The sequence below is a fragment of the Leptosomus discolor genome, chromosome 6 (genome assembly GCF_034619465.1).
Source record: "Leptosomus discolor isolate bLepDis1 chromosome 6, bLepDis1.hap2, whole genome shotgun sequence".
Classification (NCBI taxonomy): domain Eukaryota; kingdom Metazoa; phylum Chordata; class Aves; order Leptosomiformes; family Leptosomidae; genus Leptosomus; species Leptosomus discolor.
This window is the reverse complement of record NC_141396.1, coordinates 52,501,339-52,515,321: the sequence shown is the minus strand read 5'-3', so window position 1 is coordinate 52,515,321 and position 13,983 is coordinate 52,501,339. Positions and strand designations below refer to the sequence as shown.

The following is a 13,983-nucleotide window of genomic DNA, read 5'->3' as shown; positions in this document are numbered from 1 at the left end:
TTTTGAATACATTACTGTGTCCTAAATGTTACCTGTACAATGTTTGTGTTAAAATATAAAATATATGTGTCAGTCTTTACTAAAGTGTATTTAATGGTGAAGCACATTTTAAGCAATAAAAATTCCATATTATTGGACATTGCATATTTTTTTAAAGCCATTTTATACCTTAAATTGCTATCTGACGTAAATTATAATGGCAAATGTCTGTTTCTGTGGTGAAGGAGCTTTTTAATTTATTACAAAATATTAGAACTATTTATTCTGCTTTTATTTCCACTATATTAAGTGGCACTTGGTTTTAGCAATATAGTAGTTTGCAAGACATACTATGGGATCCACAGAAGGTGATTGATGGCGTTTTTGTGTTCTTTGTGGGCTTAAAATAGGAGTATTGTCAGTTGGGTCTCATTTGGAAGATTGTTACGGACTTGCATATCAGAATCTCAGAGTCTGGGTTGCCTAACTATCACTGTTTTGCCAGTTTAAAGAAGCAAACATTCATGTGTCACCTAGCTGGAGCTAATGCTAAATTTTACTCATAATTCCCTGAGGAAAGAGGAACAGAATATGACCTTGGGGAGTCTTGGAAAATTGACAAAGTTTGTCTTTACTGTTGAATTCGATCATTTGACCCATGAAGAGAGAGTTGTTTCAGGATTCTGGCCAGGATTTGGAAAGAAAATAACATTTTGCAGTTGCACTCCGAAGTATGGGAGCACCTCTGTAAATGGGCAAACTGTTTAGCAGCTTTTTCAGGCTCGAAGACTGATGGAGCTTCCTATAATATAAATATATATTTACGGGAATGGTGTACAAATACTGGTTTTCATACTACATAAGCTTGTGAGTGGAGGAACACCTGGTTGTTAAAGAGGTCGAAAGTCCCCCTTTACACATGTTCCTTTGATGTTGATCAGAGTTGCCAGACCAAATCAGAGTAAGCCAAACTGATGTGTACAGTGTAGGCTAGTGGGGTTTAGGGAGGTTTGATCCCTTTTTAGGGAAAAGTTCTTTCAATCTGTGTAAGTTTTTCTCATTACCAGAAAGTAGTTAAGACCTTAAATTAGGATTAGTCTGCAAGCCACAGTTTCTTTCAGATAGGAAGTATGAGACCAAAATTTCTGAATTTTTCTCTTAAAAAAAGAAGGTTAAATATTAAAACTAAGGTTTTAATCTTGCTGATGTGTGGAGTTTGATTTGTTCCTCTTGGCTATAGGGCTAATACATAAGATTAAGGTCAGATTTTTATTTTCATTTTTCTGTTGGATTTTCAGCCAAATTTCAGTTATTTTCAGAGGACAATGAAGAGAATTCTGTAGCTACTAAAATGCTACTAAAAATCCCCATTATATATTTCTCCTTACAAGCAAAATGATCAGACTCTTATATTACATACGTTAAAATAAAATCTTGATTTTTACAAGCCTTGCCATGAACTTCCACTTCCGTCTGTGGAGAAATTCTTCTTTTCCTTTCTGTTAGAGTAACTTTTCTGTATCAGTTTAGCTCACAGAATAAGTAATGTAGAAGCAATGTCCTCAAAGGGTTTTTTAAACATTCTGGAATATCGTCAATTGTTCTTCAAAATCCAGTGCTTCCTTTTGTTTCATACGACTTTTTCTTATTCTCTCTCCATTGCTTGCTAGTTTCCAGGAACGTACTTGCTAGTTTCCAGGAATGGCAGGATTGATGGATTATATATAATAGGGGAATAAGATTTTGCTGCTTCTCTGTAAATGTGATTTTTTTTTTTTTTTTCCTTGTCACACAGGTCATTTATGCCTTTCCTTTTCTTATTCTCTGTTGGTGAAAATGACATTTAAATGTACATAAATAACTTCTGAAAGAATCTTCTAGGAATTGCATTCCTAGAGTCTTCTGGAAAGTGTTCTCATTTAGATTAGCCAGACTTGTGCACCTTAGTGCCAGTTTTCAAACTGCGTAGCTAATTTTCACGTGCACAAAACCAAAACCTTTGTTTCTTAAAGAAGAATTTTCAAGTCGTTTTTAAGTCCTTTTCTTATTTAGAGGGGTTTTTTCCCATATTCCTGTTCTGATGTATATTTGTTTGTCTTTGTATAATTTAAATGTCTGGAAAAAATGCTTTCCAGAATGATTGATGCAGTGCTTCTCATAATCACAAGAAATTAATTTCAAAATCAAAAAAAGAAGGAAGGACTTAGCATTACTGCTAATGCTAGTTTTACATGTAAGATTCTTAACATACTGGTTTTGAGGGGATGCTTCAATTTTTGGGTGTCAGCACAACTTTGAAATACTACTTCCTAAATCATAAATGTGTGCTTCTTGGTGAAAATAGGTTTTGGAAAGTTTCAACAGAAATTTGAGGATCTGTAGTCACTTCTTGAATCTGAGAAGTTTGCAAACTGTGTAGTTCTGCTAGCCTGGAATCCAAATTGGAAGGTGGCAAAACCTGCCCACTTTCAAGCTTGCTCTTTTGGAGTTCCTCCTAAAAATATGTTCAGGAATGTAAGATGAGATTTTTCATGAAAGTCAATGTGTAGCTGACTGTGAGAAATACCTGTTAACTAAAGTTATGTTTTTTTCAAGGATGTTATTAAAAAAATTCAGTAAAGTGGATTTTCTGAAAAGCTATGGAATATAGAATGATTTCGCCAAGGTGAAAAAGTAAAAATACACTTGTTTTCCTGTGGAATTGGAAGGAAGAAAATAATAAAACCCAACAAGATTAATTGCTAAAACCTCCTAGAAATTATTTTAAATTCAGTGGAGTTCATACTACTTTGGAACAATGTTTAACTACAGTATTTTATGCTTTGAGAGTATGAATGTGTCAACAGTCTTTTTGATTTAGTCATCAAGTGGTATGTTAATGTTAATATGTTTAAGTAGTTCAGTAAATGACTGATGTTCAGTCATCACCGGTCTTCTAAAGGAGAATGCTGTCATGAATTGATCTGCAATATTTGCCTCCAATATGGTGGACATAAAACCTGTTTTTCGTCACTGGGGTGGTAGTGTGATAATAAGCTATTGTAAGTAGTTATATGTGTGACTAATTAAAGGCCATTTTGTTTTGCAGTTTGAATTATTTTACAGTCAGCATTTTAGTGGAAGGAAGCTTACTTGGTTACATTATCTTTGTACAGGTAAAAATAAGTGCTTTGCTAAACTTACGCTCTCTACAACTGACAGTTATTTGTTAAAAGCCTTTTTCGAATGGCAACAGGCTTTGAAGTTGGAAGCTCAGGTTGCATGTAAAGTCAGCCAACTTATTTTGCATTATACATTAATATTTGCTGCTCAGTATTTCCAAAGTTATGTTTTGTAAACTTGCATATGTTATCAGTGATTTATTAAATCCAAGGAAAGCTAGAGTTGTACGTTCTTGACTACAGAATGGCACTGCAGAACTGCTGAGTTAATAACAATTGCCTGGAATTGTTTCTGTAGTATCAGATGTCCCTTAGCTGAATATTAAATAATTTTAAGAATGCATATTTTACTATTTTACTCAGATACGTAAGTATCTAAGTAAATACATGTATATATTTAATAATGTTTATATTTATCAATTGGAAATAGATGGTAAAAAGATCTTAGAAGAGATATATAAGATTGTAGTTTAATCTAGTGAGTATCAGTCAATAATATTTTATTTCAAGTGCTCTCAGTGTTAGGCTTTAACAACTGAGCACCACAAGGTATTACATGGAGGTGAAAACCAGGCTAGCGTACAACAATATAATGTAATGAAAATGTAGTTCTGATAGTAGGAGGTAGCCTTTAACTCACACTCGCCTTCACACAGAAAATCTAAATCTGTTTGCAGGCAGATCTCATCAGTGCCTTTTTTTAAAAATTTCAGGGGAATTTAAAGGTTATAAGAATATTCTGAAAAGCTTTTAATGGACAAGTCTTCTGTCTTGTTTTTAACACTTTTCCTTGGAACAACTTTCATGTAATTACTGTTGTGTGTGAGCTATTACTAATTGAAGTTTATTTATTCTATTGCAATGTATTCAGGCTATTTGGATTTTCCTTTTTTAATTATTATAAATTATATTGCGTTATTCAAATTCAACACTGTATATTTCCTTTTTTATTGAAAACACTATTGTTCCAGGTTTTGTAGTTAATCAGAGGGTTTTTTGTTGCAGACCATGTTCTATGTGTGTAAATTCACAGCATCAGTTTTCATCTTCCCGTTCCAAGTGCTAAATGCATACTTAGGCATGAACTGAATATCTGGAAATGTACAAGGAGCTCTAGTAGTTAGGCTTCAGATGACTTTTTGGCACATTCCATCAGATTATAAAATACTACTTGTGTCATTACAGGTGAAGTAAAAATGAATTATTTGTGCAAACCTTATGTAGCCATGGTCACAACGTACCAAATGGCAGTGTTGCTTGCCTTCAACAACAGCGAAACTGTTGGTTACAAGGAGCTTCAGGATAGTACACAAATGAATGAGAAGGAACTGACAAAAACCATCAAGTCCTTACTTGATGTCAAAATGATCAACCATGACTCAGACAAGGTATGCAGTAATGATATGGAAAAGTTTCATGTTTTCAGTCTTGTGATTCTAGTATTTGTTGAGGGCTTTTTTTAATGTAAAAGAATCCACAGTTTGCTGTTTTTCCTAAACTGTATTATTGACCCTTGTGATCTATTATAAATCTCTGTTTATAAGGAGAGAGACAGGAGTGTTGTATAGGATCTCTGTGCCTTAAACAGCGTGGTATGCCGAAAAGGTAATAATGCTAGGACTCCTTATTGTTTCTGTTGCGTTTTATCCATATGGCTTCAGACTCACTGCTGTTGGACGGGAATACTCTTTAAATGCATCACTTTCAAAGCTGCACTGAATCTTGGGAAGGGGCCCAAGTAATAAACCAGAGTCGTACAGAGATCCTAGAAAAAAATTGTGGGATTAAGACACTGTAAGTAACAGCCACCATGTTCTTCCTTGCAGACTGATTACAGGAGGAGGAAAGAGCAAGGAGGGCTTGTGTGAGAGGACTTTTGCTGGAATTTGCCAAACTGTCATTCCATGAGTTTCATGGAATTCCAGGAATATCTGAGCTGTGTTTGTGTCTAAGGCAACGGTTGATGTTTCTGACTGCCTCATACTTTTGTACGACCTACATGAAACCAGTTAACCCTTTTTCCCCTACGGCAAAGGGCACAGATGTCCATTATTTAAGAAACACCATGGAAATACCTGTGCGTACCATGCAGACTTTAGCATGTGCTTCCAGCTGGCCCAGAAGGGCTGTTACTCAGACAGTGTCAGACAGAGAAAACTGAGATAAGCTGTTCACTTCCCTTATGAGAAAAAACCCAAAGCTGCTCTGATAGCTGCTTTTTTTTTTAACCAGGAAAATAGTAGAAAATGGAAAGTGAGATCACGAGGAAGATCTGATGCTTGGCTGAAGCGTAGGACATGCTTCCAATATCTAGAAATGAGCTCAGGTTGGAACAGTGGCTGGGAAGATGTGTGTTAAACCATGGGTGAAATAGAACACTGGGAGCTATTACAGAAAACAGTGAGATTTTTCATACTCTTAGGAAGTTGCCCATTATTTAAGACACTTATGTATGTCTGTTGTATAAGGTTTGCATGATTTCTTTAAGCACGTGCCACTGAAGAGTGAATGGCATAGCCTTCCAGCCCTTTTACCTTTTAGTGTTAACCACTGCATTTTCTGGTTCTTTAACTTCCAGGCTATTGTATTCAAACATCTCTGCTAATTCTGTTTTCTTTGCAGTCCATCCAGCAATGTGAAAGCAGATCTGTACACAGTCATGTCAGCTTACTTGTTGAATAAGCCAGTGAACTTTAGTGGCTTAAGCAGTGAAATTAAATACACTAACTTCTCTTTACCTGTATCGAGCCACGCAGAAAAGTACAGTGTGTTAAATGTTGTAGTCTGTGCTCTTGTTCTTTTTTTGAAAGAGAAAAAAAAAAAAAAAGAAAAGAAACTTTGGGCAAAATCCTTATTGGTTCCTTTGAATCATGCTTTTTGAGTTCATGCACAACACAACTTATTTTGATTTATACTCAACCATGTAAGCAGAATAATGCTAAAATTTGTTAGCTTGTATTTTTTTAAAGCTGTTGATCTTTGCCTTTTCATGTTAAATTTTCTATACTCTGACTAGATATTATAAAATGTTATAATAAAGAATATTTTTTGCTGAATAGAAAATTAGAATTAATGTTTTGAGTATATATTTAGATAAATACTGACTGTTTACTAAAGTATTTGTGCTTGAGGCAGCCATGGTTTGGCAAGATTCCAAAGTCTAAGCAGCCCAGTAATGTTATTCTGCTGGAAATTGGTAATGCGTGTCCAGACTCTTGCCTGGAAACTGCAAAGCTCAGTCAGGTCATACTGTTAGTTGAACATAAGGGTGTTTGGACTGCAGGGAATCATTACCATTTATTGAAAGAAATGGACTTTTACGTGTGGAAAAGTAGTGAGATTCTGACAGGAAAAAATTAGAAGCATACAGATAGATATGGAACTGTAGAAGTTGCAGTTTGTCAACTGTTTCTGCTATAACATAACAAAATACTTAGATGTTTTTTCCTTAAGTTCTGGAAGGCAACATTAGTTATAGTTGTGAAAGTAACAGCTCACTTCCTTGAGGTCCTACCATAAATAAATGCAAATTCTACTTTCTTTGCAGGGAGAAAATGAGTTTAAATGGAGAGTGTTTGCAACTAAGATAAGCTGTTGAAGTATTAAAACAGAAATTGCTTTAATCATATTGGCTTGTTAACAAAATCAATGTATGTCAGAGTTCTTTACAGTGTTTTCTAAAGTAAACTTGATTTCTGGATTAGTTAAACTTTAGCTTAAAAAATTGCCTTGATTCAAGTGGCATTTTAGAATTTTCAACTACAAATCTGAAATTGTTTGTGTGTAAGCCCCTAGCTGTGATTTTTTTCAAAGTAAATTGTTACCATTTTCTGGTTCTGTTTCTGATTTTTTAAAAAGATTCTTTATTGCAGGAAGAGATAGAGGCAGAGTCTACGTTTTCATTAAATATGAACTTCAGCAGTAAACGAACAAAATTTAAAATTACTACATCAATGCAGAAAGATACGCCACAGGCAAGTATTCTTTGGTGTTTCTAGCTTGAACAGCTTAGCTTATTTTTCTAAAATCAAATTTGTTGTATTAGTTTGGTGTAAGCAGATGTAAGAGTCCCTGTGTATAAGATTTACATCACAGTAAAGAAATTGTTTAAAGTTTAAGCAGTGCAAATTTTTTTGTACTTAAAATATAGGCAGGAGACGATGGAACAGGGAATAAGAAAGTAGAAGAAAGAGATAAACGAGCTATTCCTCTTGTCCCAAATGGGATTGACATTTAGCTGGCCTTATCTAATGAGACTTTTTTGGTGGTACGAAACAAGCAGCTTGTTCCAGGAACAGCGGAACCAATGAACTCTGTTTTCCTATGGTTTTGTGTCCTTTGGCAACTAAAATTACCTCCAGTATTGATAATCTGTGTCCCTGTGTATCTCCGAAGACACAGAATTTTGTACAAGAGATGCATATGCTGCCAAACTCAATACATTGTAGTAAATTCTGCCTGCCTTTCTCCCAAGCAAAAACACTGGCTTACATGTCTCTCCTCCTACCTTCCTGCTGACTTTCCTGAAGCCTGGTATTCTTGATTTATGGAAGTACTTTGACTGGTTTTGAACTTCGCCTAGATTTTTGCAATAATCGACAACTTTCAATAAAGTAAAAAGTATAGATTCAGGGTACTTTTATGACGTGTTTATTGATCTGATTATATTTTAAGCATTAACGTTCTTCATGTATCACAGGAGATGGAGCAGACCAGAAGTGCTGTAGATGAAGACAGGAAAATGTATCTTCAAGCTGCTATAGTCCGTATCATGAAAGCGCGTAAAGTGTTGCGACATAATGCTCTTATTCAGGAGGTAAGATAAAATCCTCTTAAGCATGACTTGATGAAAATCTTAAGGATAGTTGAGTAAAAAAATCTGACACAGAACTCTCCCATGTCAAAACAAATACCTCAGTGAAATTAGTGAGAATTTCATTGAAGTCTACTTTGAACTGCAGTATTGGAGCACTAGCTGTGATCCCTCAATCTTGTAACTGTGTCTCAGCACTAAAGCGTTAGGTGCCTCTGTGCTTGCTCTTTCCTGTTGCCTGGTTCTATGCTGACAGATGTTGTATCCTGTAAGAATCATTGCCAGAGCTGCAAGTTCAGTTGAAAACCTGAGTATAGATATGCTAAGAATGGAATTTCGACAGAAGCACCTAGCCAATTTTGAGCTCTAACTGTGATTTTATTCTAATTTATGTCTTAAATTTTAAAAGTTAACTGAGTATGTAGATGTGCACTTCTTAATCTGCCTTTTGTATTCAGCAGTACAGTAGTCTAGAATTTTTAGATTCTAAATTAATGATCTGTGAACTATCACAGACTGGCTGGGAAGGAAGTGCTATTTCTTTTGATTTTTCTCCCACTTTCCCATCTATGCTAGCTGTCTGCCTAACTGTATTTTTTTATTCCAACTTAACCTTTGCTCCTACCAGCCACTTCCCAGTTTTACTTTTCTCAGCCTTCCAAGGCATTCATTCTTCAGTCTAATTCATTCTTGTGTCTCCTGAGCTGTGCTGGATAGCCTCAGAGCGGTCTGGTGGGAGAGGCAGTAAAGATTCCTGCTTTATTTGGCCATTTTGAGCATGGAGGTGGAGAGGCGTTCAGTCATTTTGAGATCCGCTGTATGCTCTCCATCTTGTGGTGATGGAAGAAACAGTTTACCACACCCACCACTTTTTATTTCCTAAAAAAAATAAACAGTTACAGGGAGCTTATAAGCACAGAACTTGGAATGTGAGACATCTTAAAGGTTTTGAAAAAGTGCATGGACACAAATACTCTGAAAGCAAGCTTAATTTAAGAAATCTGATTTTGAATACCTAAAAGATGAGGCAACGTAGGTCCTGATTATTTTCGAAATCTGTGGTTATTTGGTTTCCTGTTACTTAAATCATGCCTGCAATTATGATGAAATCCTGTAAGAATTTACAGGTAAAATGAGGAAATGGTAGGTTTCATCTTTGAAAATACCTTTTTCACCCTGATCTCAAATTCTTAGAAAAAGTTTTTAAAGTAAACTTTGCTTGGGACCATTTTATAGTGGTGGAATAGATCACAAATTTTTGTATTTTGGAAACAAAAAATCCTTTCTAGTTGCTTCTTCCTTTGTTTAACTCAGGGAGTACTATCTGACACACCTCTGCAGTATTTAGCTGTCACAGAATAATGTGATTAATAGCCTTTTTCACGCTTTGCAAGAAAGGTGGATATTTTGATTGTTACTCAGTTAAAAAACTAAGTAGAGAGTAAAGTTGGTACTCCATTTATCTATCATCAGCAGTGTCCACTAGTATTGGTTTTTTACCTTAGCTTTTAACTAAATTTATGACACTTTTGAAAGTCATATCCTTTATAATTTAGTCTTTAGTTCTCTATTTTGAATACGACTTACATCCTAGATGGATTAGAGCATTTAAAACATGGCTAAGCTTCTAAATAATTGGTACCTATTCTGCAGTGTAGTGCGGGGACCCAATGTAGCCTTAAATGAGCAATTGTGAAACTTCAAGCAATAAGGTGAAGCAGTACAAAAATCCCCTAGGGTTAATTTTTCCTTCTTTTTTGCACTCTGAATTAATTTATGCCAATCTCCATGCTGCCTCAGCTAAACTGTTACTGGGTCCTGAGCTTGATTCTTTAAAATGTCTTCTTTACAGTCTGTGATACAGATGTACTCTTAGGCACTTGAGAACTTATTGCCAGGTTTTAAAGCAAATTGTGGAGAGACACATTTTTGTATAGCTAATCCTTAAACACAAAGATGAAAATCTCATGTGAAGTGGAAATTTTACAGTAACTTGTTTTGCTTCATGTTGTGTGAATAAGGCCAAACTGCCATGTGGTTTTGAGTTAAACATGCTCAGCGTTCTCACTAGACTGACCTTTATTAAAAAATGAATAACCATCACTTCTGTGAAAATTTTAGACTACGCCTAACCAAATTCTTAGCTGTCCAACTTCCTTCTTTTTTTCCCGTTAGCCTTGTAGTAAGATTTGATTTACTGTTAAGAGCCTTTTTATTTATTAGAACATTCATTTGTGATATTGCTACACTAATTATGGTGACATTGTTCCTTTTGTAATGATGTTTATATACGTATATATAATGTATTCACTTAAAATTTCTAGTCTGACTTCTTGAGGAGTAAGAATAAACCTTTTGGAAGGAAGTCTGTTTACTATGAATGGTTGATATTTTCTCACCTGTCTTGGTTTGAAAGACAGGTGTCTGCGGAGGAAGGCAGGAGCCTCCCTTGAAATGGAAAATGCAACCCCCTTCCCTCCAAATTATTATAATTTTGAAATTAACGGGCCTTCAGGCAAAGATATGGGGAATAGGAATAACAGTTCTTTACTAATATATATATATAAAAAACACAAGGCAGGGAAAAAAAAAAACAACCCACTGATTTACACTGACAGAGTCAGGAATACAACCTGACACCCTGTTAGGGTGGCAGTAGCAGTCCGATAAGATGCTGGCTGCAGTCCTCCTGAAGCGATGGATGTAGTTCTGTTGAAGCAGCGATCTTGTAAAAGGGGCTGGTCTTCCTCCGAAGGTCCAGTGGTAGGCAGGTAGCTCTTGTCCTCTGGAACTCCAGTGGGGGGAAAAAACCTCCTCCGGGAATCCAGTGGCAGAAGGCTGCTAGGGTGTTGGAGATCTCAGTTTTTATTTGGCATGGACTGCTTGGCTCCTTCCCCCCGGGCGGAGCAGCTCACAATGGGATGGGGAGTCGTGAGGCAGTTCCTTGATGGGCCCTTAACAGGAGATAGTCCAGGAGGGAGTTATCGATGGGTCAGGCGATAAGGCATTGTTGTGCCCGTTAACAGGAGATAGTCCAGAGGGGGGAGGCAGGGAGCACCGCCCCACCTGGTCTCACCAGCTCCTGAAGATGGTAATAGAATACTTTTTTGGGCACATTTTACACTGTAACCTAGGACATCACCTCATTAATATTTTTTTTCTGAGATATAAAGGCAGCATTATACTGTTGGTAGAGATACAATTAAAAGATTCCTAGCCTTAACGTAGTTAGCTCTGGTTCTAGCAGACTACAGCACCACATTTCATTTAGTGTGAGATGTCCAAGAAAATACTGAAGGCCATTGGTAGACCTGCATATGTCAGCATGTGGTCTTTGCTGGATTGTGAACTGTGTTAGATATGCCCTGATAGATTCAGTTTTGGCTCCATGCTGCAGTTGCTTGCAGGACAAGGTCGCCTTTCCCTTAAATGAGTAAGGTTAGAGGGAGTAGCTGGGGGGGAAAGGTCAATGCAGTTTTTTTTATTCCAAACTTCAGGTATTTCTGTCTGTCCTTCTTATTTTTGTTATCTTTTATAAGGCCAAAATAAACTTACCAATGCATAATTTTATCTTTTGTTCTCTCTGTCCTAAGTAAATACATAAAGTATAATGATGACAATCAGTTTGAGTGCAGGGCTGAAGTTAGGTTAAATCTATTACCTTGTTAGCACCAAGTTTCTTCTCTTGTACTGCTGTGGAATGTGCCAGACCCTTGGCTGCTGGCCCAACAAAACTCACTCTTTTGAGCTTTTTGTTTGCTTTGCTGGGTGAGTTCTACCTGGTGAGTTCTGTTGGCTCACAGAGGACTCCAGCAAGCTCTAGAGCTGGGACAAAGCCAGCCAAGAAAAGTTGTAAAGAAAACAGGAAATCCAGCTGAAACAAAAATGACTTTCTTTACAGAGAAACTGCAGGCAAAAAATATTGTGATACTTGAGTAGTAAGATCTTTTTGAAAAATTTTCCAAGGTAATAGGTATGCATATTCTGTTACTGCACAGCATTTCCTTCTCTTTCTTCCTCTTTTCTACAAGAGAATGGGCAAAACTGAGAACTATTAAGAGACATCTAAAGTTTTGCCTGCAGTGTCAGTTTCTTCCGCAATGCACATATAGATTTGTTTTTACAATTAATAGTTTTTTACTGTATGTATTACAAAATTCCAGCATAGCCAGATGGAACTCACCGAATCATAGGTCTATCTTCAGTGGCTGAAGAAAGAGAGGTTCATCCTGATGTTCTCAAACTGTAGGAAAGGAGGTCAGTGGCAGGGGGATTCCATTTACACCTTCCAGGCAGCTGAGCAGTTCGAGTGCCTTCCAGGACCAGGTATATAGCCCTCCATGGGCTGGAACTTAAGACAAAAACCAACAAATCCAACTCACAGCTCATTGTAGCAGCTGCAATAGCAATGAAGTAGTGTAACTTTACAAAATTATCACCACTTGGGCTGTGTCTTTTGTGATTGAAAGTGCCATCTAAGGCTTTTCAGCAAATTTCCTGAAAAAGAAGTGTTATTTTTTCTTATGAATTTGATTGTCTTGTGCAGTAGAATCTCTTAGCATAGGTTGCATTTTTAATATATTTGAACTGTACTATTCAAAAATGAACAAGGTCTTGCTGTGACATTATAGTCAGACTTTTTGGTAATTTGCTGTGTACCTCCTTACATGCCTTCTAAACATGTCTTTTTAGTGCTATGAAGAAAACACAGGTTTCTCAAATCTTTATTAAATGAAAATGTATTCTCTATCTTTTTATCGTAATGAAAGTGGTGATGGATGAGAAGAAAATTGTGTTGAACTTGAGGTAGTTTTGAAAAACACAAACAAGTGAAATTTAACCATTCAGAATTGTATAAATTATTATGAAAACTGCGATTAACACATTATTCAGGCATTTGAGAGTCCATAAATTATTTGTGAGTCCATAAATTAAGTATTCTAGAACAATGAAAGTACATAATCAGAAGTAAAAGGGGCCTACCTAGTCTAGGAAGAGAAGTCAGTTAGCAAAGCCAGCATGGAAAGGCATATATGGTTTTACTTTTTTGCTTTGCTTAAACTGAGATAATAGTGATGAACTGTGTTAATATTAGATTAATTTTTAACCTGAATATTAATCGTACTGTGATAAATGAAGCAAGCAAGAGGAAAAAGATCTGGCTAACATACAGCCAAATGAAACCGACGAGCTGAGCAGTTTGTGTCCTGACACTAATGTATAGAGATGCTTTCTTGATTGTTATAAATGAATTATTTGAGGTTCATTTAATCCTGTCTTTAAAAGAAAAATATTCTGAATTTGCCTTAAAGGCCTTAGCAAATATTTCTACAGCACTTATAACTGTCATAAATAAAATAACATAAAAATGTGTCTGTCTTTTGCAGGTAATTAGCCAATCAAGAGCTAGATTTAACCCAAGTATCAGCATGATTAAGAAGTGTATTGAAGTTCTGATAGACAAACAGTACATAGAGCGAAGCCAGGCCTCTGCAGACGAGTACAGCTATGTAGCATGATGTTGCTATCCTGCAGGTATGATTGTAAGGAGATCATTGCTGTCACTGTTTGGTGTGTTCCTGTGGGAAGAGGCAGGCCTGTGCCTCCATAATTGGTCACTTGGCAGCCCCTGTTTTTCTGCTGTTTACAACATCACCAGTGCCATGTCATGAGCGTCAAAGAAAATGCCTATAGATATTTCAAGCTCATGTCATTATGACATTTCTTAAAACTTTACTAAAAGAATGAGTGAAGTATTGCTGAAATGTGGAAAATTGGTTGGGTACCATGCTTTTTTTTCCCCCCCCCCCTTCCCTTTCACGTTTGCAGTTGATGTTTTTTAATGTATCTTAAGACAAAGTAAAAAAAAAAAAAACCACACAAAAACAGAAAACCTAAATATTGTAATATGACAGATAACCTAATAATTGTATCTACATTAAAATGTAAAAAAAAAAAAAAAACCCGAACATGATACTGCTGCTTGTCAAATAAAAAAATAAAGTTATATAATGTGTCTGGAATGATTGT

General features: G+C 36.1%; 1 protein-coding gene across 2 annotated transcripts in view; it reads left to right on the top strand.

Moving 5' to 3' along the window:
• CUL2 (cullin 2) overlaps positions 1 to 13,746 on the top strand; it is a 53,180-nt gene extending 39,434 nt beyond the window's left edge. The window contains exons 18-22 of one of the 2 annotated variants that reach the window (XM_086467436.1): positions 3,068 to 3,134; positions 4,326 to 4,528; positions 7,013 to 7,114; positions 7,840 to 7,956; positions 13,341 to 13,746. In XM_086467436.1, coding sequence (XP_086323562.1) covers positions 3,068 to 3,134; positions 4,326 to 4,528; positions 7,013 to 7,114; positions 7,840 to 7,956; positions 13,341 to 13,472 — 621 coding nt within the window. In that variant the 3' untranslated portion in view covers positions 13,473 to 13,746. Of the gene's footprint in view, positions 1 to 3,067; positions 3,135 to 4,325; positions 4,529 to 4,966; positions 5,235 to 7,012; positions 7,115 to 7,839; positions 7,957 to 13,340 lie in introns of those variants that run through there. The other variant, XM_086467437.1, reaches the window with a different exon arrangement.
• The last annotated feature ends 237 nt before the right edge of the window (positions 13,747 to 13,983 follow it).